General features: G+C 47.6%; 1 protein-coding gene across 1 annotated transcript in view; it reads left to right on the top strand.

The window, feature by feature from the left end:
• The window catches only part of LOC117056024 (microtubule-associated protein futsch-like), a 192,017-nt gene that overhangs the window by 62,841 nt on the left and 111,664 nt on the right, over positions 1 to 17,512 (top strand). Inside the window, exon 4 of the mRNA XM_033166043.1 lies at positions 3,779 to 3,847. Coding sequence (XP_033021934.1) covers positions 3,779 to 3,847 — 69 coding nt within the window. The remainder of the gene's footprint in view (positions 1 to 3,778; positions 3,848 to 17,512) is intronic.

The raw sequence follows: 17,512 nt of genomic DNA, 5'->3' as shown, positions 1-17,512 counted from the left end.
GAGACTGGTGATTCAAAGGCGCATCCTGCTCAGATCCTGAAGGTAGCATATAGTTATCCCATCTAGCAGCCATTGATAGCTTTATTCTCTCTGAATTTCTCTAACCCCCCTTTTAAATCCCACCAGTAAGAATATAAGGGGTCCATTGGTTACATAGAAGCTGCCTTGGACCAAGTCTTCCCATGGACATCTAGGTGGGCCCTGTGTGAACAGGATGATGGACTAGATGGGCCATTGGCCTGATCCTGCTTCCAGGCTGCTTCAGACCTGTTGGGAATGATCATAGATGTTTGGTTTCCCTCATCTCCTGATGAACAGCCCTGTGCTTTGAAACCTGTTGGAATTGGAACGTTATAATTTGAATTAATACACCCATCTCCTGTGCCTGCTGGGTTTTCCATTTTATTCCTCTTTCGCCCAGCCCATTCCCAGTGTAACATATTCTGCAGCTTGTCCCTGGTGTTGGGATGTGGGTCCTGGGACTGAGGCATGGCTTAAAAAAAATAATTTTGAAAATCCTGATCAGTGGCTATTGGATCAGAGTATTGAAGGACACAGCCTCATCCTCAAACGGCCAGCCTTTCTTCAGAGGTCTGGCTGTAGCCAGACCGATCTGTACTCCGCACTGCCTGGTTCTGCTGCCTCCTTGAGGCATTTTCTTTTGCAGCAGCAAGAGACGGGGCGCTGAGCAGGCCGAACCATCTGTCCAACCCTCCTCTGGCGGCCTTTATCGCTGTGCCCTTACGCGTGAAATCATGCGGCTGCACGTTTCCGAGGCATGCCTTTGGGGGGGAAAGTGATTAGGCTTAATATATTGGCCCCATCTTCCTCGCTTGGGATTATCTGTTTTAGGGCGTGCTGCGGCTCTAAGGGTTGTTTGTATATAAAAAAACCCAATCCTTTGATCCTTTAGCCAGATGTAAGTACCATCTAATCATTTGGGCCAGGATTACGGACTTTGGACATCTTGGTTTGTTTTGCGCTCTTAAAAACCTGCTTCTTAAAATAAAAGGAGTTTTGAAATAGTTGGAAGGGGTGTGTGTGTTGAGAGGGGAAGGAAAGCTAAAATGTTTAAATGCTGCGCAATGTGCAGGGAGGCAGTACTCCAGATTGCAGAGACAGAAAGGCAATCACCACCACCTCTGGCTCAAGTGCTGCAAAGTTGCGGGTGGGGAGAGCTGTGGGCAGCTGTGCTGAGCCACATCTGGCCTCGCGGACAGTGGTAATGGCCCGGTTGATTTCCATTTATCCATGAGCTGAATCCTTTTGTGCAGGGAGCCTCACTCCTCTCCGTTAGCTTGAGGGGGAATTGTAAGCGAGAAGAGCGAAGGGAAGTCCCACACCCCTCTGGGACGGAGCAAGCTGCCTTCTTGGGGCCTGTTTTTTATTTAGCTCTTGTCTGTGCAGCTGGGGCTGCTTTTTGAAGACAGTTGGGTCCTTTGATGGGGTTTCCTCGGCTCTGTTGTGCAGATAAGCTGTTTTGATTTATGCAAGCATCCCTGTTCCCAGATGCTGTCGTGCAGGAAGGAGTCTTCTTCCCCACTGGAATAGCTGGATTAGATCTCCGCAAAGCCTGTTTTCAGTGTGTGTAAAAGCGTCTAATTTATGCGAATCCATCTCTTTAAAGCCCTTGAAATGGCAGTGCCGTGTGGCACCAGCGGGGAGCTCGCTTTGCCACCTTGTAAATTCAACTGCTTGATGTCCCTGAGAAAGAGGCAGAGGCGTAGCTGGGGGGTGGGCGGGGGGCACTGGGCGGCACACTTTGGGGGGCGGCACTTACCGTGGGGCCTGCAGCACGCCCAAGCCACGTGTCTCTTCTGCCTAGCTACACTGCTGGAAAGAGGCGGCTGGAATGCGACCAGCCCACTTTGCAAAATGCGCCACCTGAGAACACTGGAGGCGGCAGCCTCTTATCGGAAGCCGCAGCCCTTTTGAACACTGGCTGCCTTTGTGGGGGCCATTTCAAGAGGCAGCCAAATAAGGTCACCTTCCAAAAGGCGCACACCAGAGGAAGGTTTTAACAAATCTCTCTCCCTTGAGTTTCCCTTGTCAGGTGTGTAAACCTGCCTAGTACCACACTGCCATCTGTTCCCTAGCTTTGTAGGGAAAGCTGAGCCAAGAGAGATGAATGTTGCATATGTGCCATAGTGACGCAGGCTCCTGCTTTGGTCTTGCAGCAGGAAGATTTGCCACCAATAAGCAGTGTTTGAAATTAGCCAGGAGCCAGGCGCATTTTGCTCCTGGCCTTTGACCACTTGCGACCCAAGTGAAGATGCCAGGATGGCGCCTAACGTCACCGTCATCTAGATCTGGACTGTTTTCATATTAATACCCCATCCTGTAGAATTCTAGCGCAGGAACCTTTTCCCCTGTAGTTGTTGGACGACCACTGCCATCACCCCTGGCCCTAGCGCCATGCTCTCTGGACCAGTTGGGAGTCCAGCGACACTTGGAAGGCCACAGCCCCCTCCCCATTCTAAATTAGCTGTGTTTACTGCTTTGCTGAATTTGAATTGTGTTCATTTGTTTTTAAACAGTACGCCACCTTGATATTACTTTTGCTCAGAAAGGCAGGATGTACTTAAGCAAGTACTATGCTGCTGTTCCTCGTATTTTTAACTTCTTTTCAGGCTTTATTTCAATCTTTGTATTTTTGCGCTTTAAAAATGAATCGCAAGCCATTTGAAAGCCAGTCACGGTGCTGAGGTGGGATAAAGGGAAAGGGTAAAGGGACCCCTGACCATTAGGTCCAGTCGTGTCCGACTCTGGGGTTGCGGCGCTCATCTCGCTCTATAGGCCAAGGGAGCCGGCGTTTGTCCGCAGAGAGCTTCCGGGTCATGTGGCCAGCATGACAAAGCCGCTTTCTGGCAAACCAGAGCAGCACACGGAAACGCCGTTTACCTTCCCGCCGGAGCGGTCCCTATTTATCTACTTGCACTTTGACGTGCTTTCAAACTGCTAGGTGGGCAGGAGCTGGGACCGAACAACGGGTGCTCACCCCATTGCAGGGATTCGAACTGCCGACCTTCTGATCAGCAAGCCCTAGACTCTGTGGTTTAACCCACAGCGCCACCTGGGTCCCTTACCTGAGGTGGGATAGGCCTTCACAAATTCCCATATTTAGGCTCACAGGCTGCCAGTGTTATAAACCAGCCAGGTGCATTTTGCTACTCACGCAGGTCCTATTGTGGCCACATGGAAACTTCTGGATGCCAGATTGGCGACTGGGGAAAGCAAAATATCACTTAGAGAAGGATCTGAAATATTCTCCTTGGAGCTTGATTTTATTTGATGTTTTAATGTCTTGTAAACGGCTTTCAGATTTGTCCTTTAAAATATAGCGCTATAAAAATGAAATTAAATGAACAACAACAACAACAACAACAACAACAACAAATCCCACTGCAAAGAAGGTGCCCAGGCATTCCATTGTGGCAACAGGAAACAGGTTTAAGCTGCCATTTGGTGATAAGTTTATATATCTGAGTTTCTAACCCTGCAGGCTGCTACAATACGTGCTGTGCTTTCTCCCTTGCTCCTTCCCTGCAAACTGCTTTGCTGGGCAGAGAATACAGCCTGCCCCTATGGAACTGGGTGCAAGAATGGCATGGCTGGCTACTGATAAAAACAGCTGGCTACCAAACTCAGTCAAAAGTTGCGGAGAATTCCCCATCCCACACTTGAAGAGGCTTCTGCAGCCTGAATGTTAAAACCTGGAAAGAGTGAAAATGAAGGCAGTGAGATTCCTCCCAATTGATGAGACTGTCTGTCTTTTTAGGTACGTCAGCGACTGGACCAGCTGCTGTGGTCGAGAATGGCGACCATGGAATAGAAGGCACAAGAAAGGGTAAGATTTTAATGGCCCTTATTTGTCCATCCCTTGATGATGTAAGGGAAATATTGGAACCATGTAGGCTTCTTCCCTCCTATCCAAAAACCCTCCAGTCTCTTAGCCGTAGCTGCTGAACAGTACACAAGGCAACCTTTAACATGAACAGGTATCTCACAAAAATGTATGGCATCATCTAGCCAACAAATACAGACATTTAAGGGGAACCTAGATTATATCTCAATTATTTAAACATTTCTGGAACTGTAAGGTACATGAACCAAATTCTGCAGAGAGGTTAATGTTGCCTCCATACACGCAGAAGTGAGTATGTCGCATCCCTTGCACAGTTCAAAAGTTGTTATCAATACAATCTGGGGGAGTCCTGATGGTGCCAAATGCATTTTGGCTTTAGCAGTCTTCAGTGGTGTTCTTTCCAAAAGAAGCAATGCTTTCTGCATGAGTCCCGGAGGGCAGTGGCAGTTAATGCATTAATGCTGCAGTAGCCTTTTCAGACACAATAATCTAAATTGATCTAGATGTTGGGCCATATCTCCAAGACTGTAGCGGCATACAAGAGTCCAATTATACACAGTCTCAAGCCTTATTTTTTCCTGAAACCTGCAGCTCCTATCTTTGGAAGTGAGTGAGATGTATACCTTATTCATTAGTTATATTAAAAAGTTCACTTACAGTTTCAAATTTTGTGCTTTTGCTTAGTAGTCAGTGAAGAGGGTCTCTCTCTCTTTGGTTTGAGGTCTTTCCTCCTAGTCATTGCCCAGGCACCTAAGATTAGGGCTTTTTTGTTTTTTTTAAGAACGGGATTATATATTTCCAGGAGCTCATTACTTGATGTAACCTTTTCCCTTTACTGCAAAATGTTGTGTTTGTCTTGTCCTGTTGCTAGCATTTTGTGAAAGACTTTTCTGACTCTCATAGGAGTCCCACCATCCAGGAAGTTCTTCCTCTTCCCCTCCCACCAAACTGCTGTTCTGCTTCAGAACAACTTTTGTAAATCAGTTTAGAAAATGCCATTGAGCATGAAGATGTTTCCAGGAGGCATCTCGTGGGCCTCACTGCCTCTGATCTCTGAGAGGTGTTGGGTTCAAACTGGCTTCTAGTGTCCCATTAAGAAGGATGCTTTTAAAATGTAACTCAGGCTGAACTCAGGATTGCTTCTGTGCTGTTGAGATGCTTCCATCTCCGCCCCCCACCCCGCTGCAAATTGGGAGAGTGCCTCTTCAGTGTGCAAGGAAGGAGCTCCCTTAGAAACAGCAGATGCTCTTCACCTGGGTGTGATTATGGACTCTTAAATCTGCTTGTGATCTGGAAGATGGGTATGCAGGCAACATGCACATCCATGCCCTCTTTAACATTTTGGCTTGTCTAGTGGTCCTCCCCCCCCCATTATTTATTTTAAAGATTGATTTATTCCAACGTATTTATGCTGCCTCTCAGGGCAAAGCCCTGCCAATGTGGGTCACACAAGAAAGTTAAAACAGAGCACCATTCTTTAAATATGTGTAGTGCAATCCAGTTCTAAAAATAAAAAAGCAGCTGTTTAAAAGACAAAATTAGGCCCAGTTTATTCCAGGTGTGCACTCCTGCTTCAGAACTCAAGTATCTTGCGGGTTCAGATCAAGGACTATTGAGGGATTTTGGCTGGAGCTGATAAGAATTGTAGCCCAGCAACGTCTCAAGGGCATATTGGTTACCTCTCTAGTCTTCCACCAACTAGTTGTGGACACCAACTAGATGACTTCAAAGGCAGAGAGAGGCATGGAGGAAAAGGCTAACAATGGCTACTAGCATTGCAGGGGGTTGGACTAGATGACCCTTGGGGTCCCTTCCAACTCTACAATTCTGTGATTCTATGGCTTATGTTTCTACCTCCAGTGTCAGAGACAGTATGTCTCTGAATAGCCGTAGCTGGGATTTGCAAGTGAGGAGAACCCGATTCTTCCTTGAGGACTTCCTGTAGGCATCTGGCTGGTCACTGTGAGAGCAGGATTCTGTACTAGGTGGGCTGTTGGCTCGTTCCAGCTGCAGGGCGTCTCTCACATTCCTATTGGGCTTTCCCAGCCTGGTGCCCTCCAGATGTTTTGAACCACTCCCATCAACTCCAGCCAGCACCGATGGAAGTTATAGACTAGCAATATCAGGAGGCCATCGCGCTGGGGAAGGCTGCACTAGATTGCCCATTGGAAAATTGGCTAGTGGCCTGCTAGGAGAATGGCCACCTGATACATCACATGCAGAAACAGTGGGCCCTGAGGATCATTGTTGCCTATGAACGTTCCACCACTGGCTACCCAGAATAGCAACTTCCCTCTGTAATGCATTCATATCTCTTGACTTCACAGACTTGTAATTATAAATTGTGGTGAAATCCTAGTAGTCTCTGTGGCTTTCCTCTGTTTCCCCAAATTTTCACACCGTCAACCTTTTCATGGAAGCTTTACACACTCGCTTATATGAACAGTTCCCGAGCTGGTCTCAAAGCCAAGTAGGAGACCAAGGTGTTTGACCAGGCCTTGAGGGTTTGGGTTAGTGACCCACTTCCAATCACATTGAACTCCTCTTCAGGCAGGAATAAGAAGGGTAAAGCTGAACTGGCGATAAATGCAAGGATGAGGGTCCGGCTGGTGCAAACTGTCCATCCCCTGACTTGAATTTGTTCAGCAGCTGCTGCCCTTGTTCTGCCCATAGAATTCATGCACCCAGCTGCCTAAAAGCCTTCTCTCCACCCCACCCAAGTCTAAAGAGCGTCCCCCACACTGGCTCTGCCTGTGTGCCCCCTCCCCATCTCCAGCAGTTGATGGGCAACCTGTGGCCTTCCAGAGATGCTGTTGGACTCTAGTTCCCATCATCCCCAGCCAGCTTGACCCAGTGATTAAGGATGATGGAAGTTGTAGTCTAGCAACATCTGGAGGACCACAGGTTTCCAATACCTGATTTACAGCCTAGATGAGCTTGTGCTTCCTTGCTTCATAGGGGTGTTTAGGTGTGGCTATAAATCATGGTCCTCACATTTTGTCTGTCTCTGTGTGTGTTGGGGGAGGGCTGCTTATCGTGTCCCGTGTACCTGCTGATGGTGGGTGCTAGCATCTCAGTCCTGCAAAGCTGCATTATTCCAAGCACAGTGAGAGATCCTGGATGTGTTGTGCGTGGTGCTGATGGAAGGCCCCCCTTGCAAGCTCTGGATTCTTTTCCCGCCTTGCACAGCAGGGCAGAGACTCAAGCATTGAGAAGTTCAGGCAAGGAGAGATATTAATTTACAGTTTGTTTATTTTAACGGTTTACACAATACCCACCATTTCAAAACACACAGAAAGAAAAAGAAACAAAAATTAAAACACATTAAAGCTATCTGCAGAGCTAGCAAGGTAGCAGTATCTAACAATGCCACCTTGGAAAAGCTTGCCTTGAATGAAAAGAAAACATCTTAAGGAGGTGCCTAAAAGAACAGATTGTTGGCGCCATCCTGATTTTAGGAGAGGCGATTGTAGAGCTTTCAAGGCTGCACGCGCAGAGAAAGATGTGCAGACGCTTAAGAGTAAAAATAAGGAAAATCCAGCTTTTCTTTGGCTTTGAGTACCGGTAAATATTTTTAAAACCTTGGCAGCCTGCCAAGGTTTTAAAAATATTTGGCATGCGCTACATAAATCATGGCTTGGCATGCGCTACATAAATCATTCTCTGCAGATTGGAGGGAATGGCTGCAGAGGTTGGAGGTGAGTAGTGAAAAGGGAAATATTTTCTCGAGGCAAATATCTGCCTGGGGCATCCTAAGGGACCAAGATAGTTCAGAAGATGGTTTGGGCGTGGCTCCTCTTTCTGCAGTCGTAACTGCTGTCTGTGTTAGTCTACAGCAGAAATGAGGGGAGGGAGACAGATGTTTGCGGTTGTCCTCATGTCAGAAGTGATGCATTTGAGACTACCCACACAGGAATCAGGAGTAACTATAGGCTGCATGGTTGTCTAGCTGCATAAATTGTGTCAGGGCCCAAAAATAGGTGACTTATGGAGAAATAGAGTAGGTCAAGTCACCTGGGCCTCAATACCTCTTTGTGATGGCAGGACCATGTCTTAAATCAGGCTTTCCAAGCTGGGCATCTCCAAATGTTGCGTTCAGGCTCAGTGGAAGAAAGCTAGTCTAGGAAGGGCAAGAGGAACTCCAGCACCCTATGGAGCATGCCAACTATGGACTCTGTGTGTGTGTTGAGTTGTGACATTGCTGTAGTGGCACTCTTCCAATCAGTTGTCTTATGTGGCCTTCAGGAACGATTCCTGGCACGTTGTCTTGCATGCTGGTGGTAGGTTTCTTAACTGCAAACACCCAGGTTCATCAGGCAGCTCCAGAACACAAGATGATTAAATGTCCTGAGACTTGGAAAATGCTGGGCATTGCTTGTGTTTCTGGGTCCCTTGAAAGTGCTGCTGCCTCGGTTTCCTTTGTGCACATGAAGCAGTGTTTGTTGGTGGTTTGGTGGGGGGTGAAGACTAGGTGTTGACTATTCCAGCACAAGACCCATTGAAATCAGTGAACAGGTGCTACATATTCAGTCAGGCCTGTTATTTTATTTTATTTTTATTTTTGCTTGACATGGATAGCTCAGTTGGCCAGAGCAATGGCGCTGAAAATCTCAACCTTGCAGGTTTGATCCCCGTACGGGACAGCTGCATATTCCTGCTATTGCAGGGGGTTGGACTAGATGATCCTCAGCGTACCTTCCAACTCTACAATTCTACGATTCTATGAAGAGTGCTGTTCTTTCCATCCTAGCAAGGTCCTGTTAGCTACATAGGTCCCTTGCAAACCCAGGCTCCCTTCAAAGGCAAACTTGTCTGCTCAAGGTCGCAGGGTCTGCAGCCTTAATGCATAGACAGAGCCATACCCATACGCATCGACTCCCGGCAGTATTTTTAGGAATCTCCCCCTGCCCTGCCCTGTGACATGACCAGAGAGGGGCTCCTAACTTACTGCTGCATGTTTCATACTGTTGACTGGCTGCTTCCTTTCCACACAACAAGCATGACTCTCTCTTTCTCTCTCTGTCTCTCTCTTGCAAAAGAAAGCTTCCCTGCTTGTCTCCAGTCTGGCTGTTCTCAGTAGTATATTGCTTGATGTGCAGTTTACTGCATTAATGTTCATGTTTACTAATGACTTAATGCTTTTATGCCCTCCCTATTTTCCTTCTCCCCCATCACGTTCCTCCCCCCCCCTCTATCTTTCTTTTTCCTTCCTAGAAGCCTAGATCCTGGGCGCTGCTACCAACAGGAGACCAGTGCGTGCTTTTCCTCCCGTCATTTACACTTCTTTTTCTTAAATTACAAAAAGCCGCCACCAAAACACCCCCTGCATTTTGCAGAGCTCTTCCTTTACCTACCTGGAGTTCTATGGGGCTGAAGAAACAACGCGGGGTGCAGATCGGCTGCTGTCCTGCCCGTTGCCAGCGCCACCCTGGTCCTCCTCCTCTTCTTCTTTCTCCTCCTCCTCTCCTCCTCCTTTCTATCTCTGCTCAGCAGCGCTCATTGAGACCTTCCTTTGTTGTAAGCACACGTGGTGCGTGGCAGCTGTTGAAAGGGCACTTTATTAACTTTGATTTTCTCTTTTTATGATTTCACATTCTTTAAATTTAATCATCGGTTCTTTTTCTTTTTGCCACCCCCACCCATGTCTGCATTTCTTTTCTTTTTTCTTACAACCAGCAGGGCTTGCCTTCCAGAGCTCACCCACAGTGTTGCAGGGCTTGGGGTCTTTAGCTTAGATTGACAGCCGCATTTCTTTGCCCTTCACTAGCTCCACCCCCTTCACCCCCCTCCTCCCAAGTTCCCTGGTGCCTTTCCATATAAGGAACTTGATTTTACTGTTGCCCCCCTCCCCAAAAAACTTCCTTTGATTTGAAATCAGCAGGGTTCCCCCTCCCCCAACTTTTAAAATGGCTTTGAACAGGAATTATGCCCAAAAAATTGCATTGGATGAAACCTTAAAAAACACACAGAAGAAATAAACATTGCTAAATAATTTTTTCAAGAGTGGAGCTGTCGAGCGTCTACTCTCGGAGCAGAGTAACCTTGATCGCGTTCTGCTGTTCACATCAAACTCAGAGCCGGCAGACAGGTTCTGCTTTCATGAAAGTTTAATGCGTGTTGAAGTCTTACCTTTGTGCTAAGACTTTGCTCGGATGCAAATTCTTGTTTGCCTTCCCTGTCAGAAAACCAAGGTAGGAATAGACTGACAGGAGGGGAGGGGACGATGGAGCGAGCGCCACAGAGCCAGACATCAGACATGTCAAAACCGCTAATGAAATAATTATCTGACAAGGCCGCAGCCAGAGTGGGAAGGAGCTGTTCTCTCTTTGAACTCCTCCTGATCTGTCTGTAGGTTTAGCTTGTCACTTGCAATCTCCCTGGCTGTCCCCTCTCAGATATAAATTGGCCCCTGTGCATGGAGAGAGCGGTAACAAAATTCGTATCAAGGCCTAAATTTGGGCTCCCTTTATGCCTCCAGGCTAGCAGACGGATAAAACTTTCCTTAAGCATAGCTGACTTATGTTCTTGCTGCCTTATCTGCTACTTAAAAATTGATGTATACATTCCTGAGCACCATTGAGCCCAGCTGTGATGCCCCTGCATGCATCTGGATGCTGAAGAATACCCAGGCCCCAAACCGGCTTGTTTCCTGATTAGAGATGCATGACATAGAGTAAGCATGAACATGGAGTGAGCATAGCAGAGAACATACAGAGCATATTGCTAACACCTAACTCACAATTAACCATATGCAGAGGGCCAGAAAGGTTCGGAGTTTCTGTGCAAGAGGTGCATTACTTTAGTAGACAACATTTCGAGAGCTCTGGGAAAGGAGGATAGTGGCTGCCGTTGCTGCCCAAGGCTTCCAGTTGTAGCTAAGATGGTGTTTCAAGATGGGGCGAATTCCAGCCTGTACCTCTGGCCGATTGAGAGTCTTTCACTTGGCTGGGCTGCCAGTGTTGCCCTTGACCCAACAGGTTTTATTTGTGTGTGTACAGATATATGCGGCCCCTGCAAATCGAGCTTTCTGTTCTCACAGTGGCAAGCCAGTTGCCTAGTGGGGAAGTCCGCAAGCAGCAGCAGCAGCCCCCATGTGCAATTCCCAGTTGGTTGCACTGAACCCCATATGGTTCCCTGTTCATTGTCATGCCTTGTAGGAGCATTCCCATCATTGCTTTGGTGGCTGTTGCTGGGCGAGTCATCTTAGAAGAGTGCAATAGGGATGTCTGCCCTGGTATAGCCCACTGGGGTAGGCTAGTCGTGCGAATGATGATGATAGACCAGCCAAGCAAGGCTCATCCCTTCACAGGTGGTCCAGTGCAGCCCACCCCGCATTTCCCCTTCATGTCGTTCCAATTATACATTCTTGCACTGCTAATGGAAGTCCCCAGAAGATCTCCAACCACCCATCCCTCGTGCAGCATAGCTTAGGACCTGCTGTGATCCCTGCATGCTCTGGGCGTGCATCCCAAAGAGGGTTGCTTTTGAACTTTTCCAAGAGAATATCCCACAAAGAGGGGAAGCATGTTGGAATGAAGGGGCCTTTCATCTTCCTTGCTTAGTTTGTTTAAGGAAACGGGAGTGTGTTGCTTTGACCTGACATTCACTCGGAGCCTCATTAGTTGGAAGCTAGCTATTCCACGGTGCCAGCTCGTTCTGAGCATCCAAACACTCGCTGCTCTTTGTTAGCCTTGCCTTAGGGAGTGTCTGCATGCTGAGGCCCTTTGAAATAGCATCTCTCCCCATACCTGTAAGATGGTCTATCCCATAGAACTCCATGGGGTCCCACTGGATAATCCAGCCTGTCCTCCCGGTATACTTGTAGCATCCTCTGTAGATTGGGGTGGGGTGGGAGAATCTGGTCTCTGTATTCAGGAGGTGCTAAAAGCTGAATTAATCTAGCTCTTTTGGTTCTGTGGATTTGTTAGAGGAGGTGGCATTTGGGAGTCAGGAAACAGGCAGGGATCACGCCCAGGAAGAAGCAGCGATCACTGCCCAGGGAGGCCTCTCTCATCTCCACTCATTTCACACTCCCAAGTTGTTAATAATGATGAATCTGTCCTAAGGACTTTGGCCCCTAGAGTGAAAATCTGGCTTTGTGGCTGAGGAGCAGAGAAGTCTTGCAGGCAGTTACAAAACTCTTGGATACTGTGACTTTTGGTTTTCCCCTTGGCAAAAAGAAATATTTCCAGCGAAGTGTGAAAGAAATTGCACTTGGAGCAAATGGAACTTGAGGTGAAAATGGAGACTTGGGGCTGCAAGAAGCCACTTGCGCTCCAGTTGAATGGCTCTCTGGGTCTCCTTTTGGGAGCTGCTGACTGGAGGAGGCCCATTAGAGTAGTTCAAGGGTTAGGGCCATGCAAGCTTTCTCCTTCCCTTGATGCAGGAAAGACGTGCCTGGACTCATAATAGGGCAACGTCTGCAACCTAAGCACCTACAAATACTTTTAAAGATCTTCCAAATAAACCATAAACATTTTTCAGCTCTGTCTTTTTTTAGCCAATGATGTGTTGGCCTAACAAACACGTTTTGCCAAAGCAGGCAGTCCAGGTTTTCCACCAAAGCGGGATTGGCACATGTCGTGGCCAGCCAGCCACCACGAGGCTGAGGGTAACTGGGGCAACCATTCCTGCAAACATCAAGCAGCTAGACTGGTGACTCCATCACAAGCCATTCTACTCACTTCTTAACAGGACCAAAGAGAAACTCCTTGAGTTTCTTCTTTCTCCATGATTCCACCTCCCATCCTTCCTTTCTTTTTGTGCTTGTTTTGTATTCGGTTTCTGTGCTTCATATTTCAGTTTCTCTCTCCTCTTTTCAGTTTGTCAAATTTGCTCGGGTACAGCCGATACTTTGGCATAGATTGCAGTGCATGATTTTCACCACTGGTGGGTGGTTGGGTGATTCCGCTGAGGAACAAAGATTTTTATGTGCTTCTGTTGTAGTAATGTAACACATATGTTGGACTGAGAAAATCCGAATGCTTGAGCCTGGGCTTTTTGATTCCTCTGCCTTTCTGCATATGCTCCGGTAATTAATAGAACACGCCCAAGTGCACTTCTCAAATCTCCAGGCCTGTTTCTTTATTTTAAAAACAGGCCCTCGTGATTTGTTGCTCGGTTGCCTGCAATAATTGTAGGAAGCTTCTAGAAATATTTCCTACGTCAACTCATGTCTCTCAAGTCTTGTATGCTATCCTGTATACTGATCCTGTACCTCTTTGCTGAATAAACTACTAATAAAGCTTGTGTGCTAACCTCACACCCGTCTCTCTCGCTTGGTGGAAATGTTCTTATCATGGATTTAAAAAAAAACAACAAACTTCTATTAGTTTCAAATTCTTCCAGATTTCTCTTGGATTGTAGTTCTTGGGCAAATCTTGGGTTTAAATGTGTCCCGACACTTTGTTGGTAGTATTGGATAGATGATTAAGGTCAGGGCCTCTGAAATGTGGGTCTACTGAACCTCACTGTACAAAGGCATTTTCCTTACTCCCAAAGGAAAGCAAAACTTAAAAGCAGGCAGCACAGAGGCGACAAGATTTTGATAGGAACACTTGTTGATTTAGCAAACTTGTGTGTAGGACAATACAAAGTTAGCTGTTTCCCCCGCTGACTGTTGACTTCCCTAGCTAATACAATGCAACATTATTCCTGCATTGTGGGGGTTGGGGTTGGACTAGATGACCCTTGGGGTCCCTTCCAACTCTACAATTCTGTGATTCTCTCTTCCTGGTTGTGCCAAGCTGGGCCGGCACACTGCTGCCTTGTTTGCTCAAGGCGCAAGAGATTAGCAGAAGTTTTTACACCTCCACAGGCCTTCACTTGTTTCCCAGTGCCCTGTTTGAAAGTTCATGCACACTCAAGAGCAGGCATAGGTAAACTCGGCCCTCCAGATGTTTTGGGACCACAACTCCCATGATCCCTAGCTAACAGGACCAGTGGTCAGGGATGATGGGAATTGTAGTCCCCAAACATCTGGAGGGCTGAGTTTGCCTATGCCTGCTCAAGAGAGTGTAAATGGTATACTCACTCAGAAGCCACTCTTCCTTCTGACATTTGATCTGGAGGGCTGGCTCAAGCAGCAAACGCCTTCCTCCTTGACTAAATGGATGTTGTTTCATTGCACAGCAGAGAGCCGCGGTGGCAATTAAGCCTTTGCAAGGGTCTTTTCCCGCCATCAACCGATTAACATTAGAATTCATTTTCATTTACTCTCTCTTTCTTTTAAGGCCCGTTCAAAGCAGCAGTTACTAAGTGAAAAGTAGGCAGCTGCTACACCCACTGTACAGGCGTGGCACTAAGATGAAAGATAGGACTCCCCACCCCAGCAATTCCCAACAGCCCTCATGCCAAAGCTGGGTGGGATCTAAGGCTCAAGATGCCCTGTTTGCTGGTGCACGGCGAACATAGGAATCTGACTTCCACTGAGTCACACCATGGGTGCACCTAGCTCAGTACTGTCCACACTGACTTGCAGCTGCTCTCCATGGGCCTCTCTCAGCCAGTTCTGCTGATACCTGGGATTGAACTGGAGACCTTTTACATGCAATAATAATTTAATAGTAATTTTATTATTTGTACCCCGCCCATCTGACTGGGTTGCCACTGCCACTCTGGGGACCTGCTCTACCCTTGAACTATCTCTCTTCCCCATTGGATCTTGTGCATGTGTGCGTGGGTGTGGGTGTGGGTGTACACTTACCACCTTACCCTTCTTTTGGACCCTGGCTAGAAACTGGCCCCTTCAGAAGCCAGTGGGGAGAGGGGGTGAGAGAAGATTGATCCAGTCAAAGGGATTGCCACTTGGTGTCCTCCAATTCTTTTCTCTTTCACAGTTGGGGAGGATGCAATTTGGGGAAGTGTGGGTTTTCTTCTCCTTGTAGCTGATCAAACCTGACTCCAAAGTACATTGGGCAAAGCACAAAGTGACCATCTAACGCAGAAGTCCACGGTTGAACCCCAGCTAGGTGGGCAGAGTTCAGGCTGGTATTCTTAAGTGTGATAGGTGGGCAGTCTTCTGACTGATGTTTAGACCACAGTCAGAATCAGTCTGTGTGGGCACAGCTCCCATCACCAGCAAACATTCAGGCATTCTGCACCCACCCTGGCATTTGACACAACGAATTTGCCTGTTCCAGGCAAGAAGACACTTTGCATATATTTGAGTGTCCCTAATTTAGTCGTGGAACAGCTGGAGGAGGAACAGGCAGTAATTGTGCCATGGTCCGTGAGTTGCTAAACTTGAGGGAAGGCATAAGCTATGGTGCCAACATAGTCCTGGATTTAACCCTTAATCAGTTTAAACTGGAGAGCCAGTGTGGTGTAGTGAAATCTGGTGAACCGGGTTCGTGTCTCTGCTCCTCCACATGCAGCTGCTGGGTGACCTTGGGCTAGTCACATTTCTTTGAAGCGTTTGTTGTGGGGGAGTAAGGGAAAGGAGATTGTTAGCCGCTTTGAGACTCCTTCGGGTAGTGATAAAGTGGGATATCAAATCCAAACTCTTCATCTTAAACTTGAGGTGCAAAAACTCAGACATGGGATCAAACCTAACTCTACCTGCTTCTAAATGAATAGTAAACTCCCTTTGAGAAAAAGCAGGCAGCAAACTACAGTCCCCAGAATTCTTTGGGGGAAGTCATGTGCTGCAAAATGGCACGATGTCCCCTAGATCAGTCCCCCCCCCCCACCCAGCACCACTTAAGGCATCTGGCTCCAGTTGGAGGCAGCAATGATTCTGAATACCCAGTTGCTGGAAACCACAGGAGGGGAGAGGGCTCTTGTAGCCAGATCCTGATTGCTGGTTTCTCACAGGCATTTGGTTGCTCACTACAAGGAGAGGATCCTGGACTAGATGGACCAATTGCCTGGTCCAGCAAGCTGTTCTTAGTTTGTCTTAGGGCTCTGTTCCGTGACTCAGTGGAGTCTGAAAAACTGGCTGAGGTTGGCAGGTGAAAGTTCTGGGTCCTTCTGCCCAAAGCAAATAGGACTATGTGCTCTTCAGTCTCTGAGCCAGTGTCTGACCTCCTATCTCAGGTGCCGCTGAGAGAACAAAAAAGATGGGCAGAGCCCTGTGAACACCACTCTGAGCTCTTGGGAGGGGAGGATGAGATTGTTGTTCAGTCGTTCAGTCGTGTCCGACTCTTCGTGACCCCATGGACCAGAGCACGCCAGGCACGCCTATCCTTCACTGCCTCTCGCAGTTTGGCCAAACTCATGTTAGTAGCTTCGAGAACACTGTCCAACCATCTCATCCTCTGTCGTCCCCTTCTCCTTGTGCCCTCCATCTTTCCCAACATCAGGGTCTTTTCTAGGGATTCTTCTCTTCTCATGAGGTGGCCAGAGGATGAGATTAATAGGTGCAAATGTTCCTTTGGCATCTTGAAAGGCAACTTTTAGCCAGGCTTCAGAGGCCAAGTGTTTGGCTCACAAAACAAGCAGGGAGAGAGTTGCCTCAGATTAAGCAGCTAGAGAAATATTGCCACAGTTCCAAAGCAGGTAGTTTGTCATGATAACACCAAAGAGGACGCACATTTGCCAGCGTGAATGGAGGAAAGGGGACCAGGAGCAGGCAGGCTTTCATTTCCTTCCTGTGAGCAGCAGGCAGCCTCCGTTCAGCTGCCACTTAATAGGAGGCTGATTCCTGGTTTGCGGCAGGGATGTATCGGTGTTGTTTTAAATTAGCATCCTTGCTTTGCTTCAGCTGCGCTGCATCTTCCAGTGTGAACATCACTCTCCTTTACAGCAGCAGTTGGGTGATGCTGTTTTTAATGCGTTTGCTAAATTGTATGCAATTGTAGATCAGCCTTCAGCAACCTGGTGCCCTCCAGAGGTTTTAGGCTAAAGCTCCCATCAGTCCCAGCCAGCCATAGGAGTTGTAGCCCAAAACATCTGGAGAGTTCTGGGTTAATGGGAGGCCATGATAGATTGATTTAGTCAGGTTGAGAACCAAGGTCCTGGTCCATTTTGTTCAACCGTGCCTTCTGTGGGAGATTTATCTTTCAAGCCCACCCCATAACCCTTACTTAGCACCATGTTTCTCTCTGAACATGTGCAAATCAGTCCAGTAATGCAGAATGCTTAATGAGAAGGTACCAGTTAACCTTTCCCTAGAGTGCAATTTTGGGCATGGACACACCCTATGGAGTCCCACCCATAGGGGAGAGTTGACTGTCCTTGGCTCTCAACACCCCAGGATCAGTAATCATCTTCAGCAGTGCCGAAGGGAATGGTAATGGCCATATCCTTTGCAATCCATAGTTCCCTTCAGAGCCTCATTGATATGTGCATGACCCAAGGCTTGTCGGCAAGATTCTGCTGTAGTTGAAACTTCATGTACGCCATGGGCATCAGGTCCAGTATTTTGAGGCCTCAGACAGAACAATCCACTTGGCGTTATTGCACACTAATTAACATGAGATTTGTCTATGTAGAAATACATAGAAAACTGCCTTATATTGAATCAGAAGGGGAGGATGGGGCTTGTCCACCTGGGAAGGGAGCCCATCTAGGAGAAGGAAAACTCTGGTCCTAAACCTCTGCTGCCTTTGGGGATATCTTTGGGAGTAGAAAAAGCTCAGGAGTAAATCCTACACAGTTCTGGAGTGGAGGTTGGATGAAGCCTTGCATGCCTCCTTCCAGCAACTC

The sequence above is a fragment of the Lacerta agilis genome, chromosome 12, assembly GCF_009819535.1.
Source record: "Lacerta agilis isolate rLacAgi1 chromosome 12, rLacAgi1.pri, whole genome shotgun sequence".
NCBI lineage: Eukaryota > Metazoa > Chordata > Lepidosauria > Squamata > Lacertidae > Lacerta > Lacerta agilis.
This window is presented reverse-complemented; position numbering and strand designations above follow the sequence as displayed.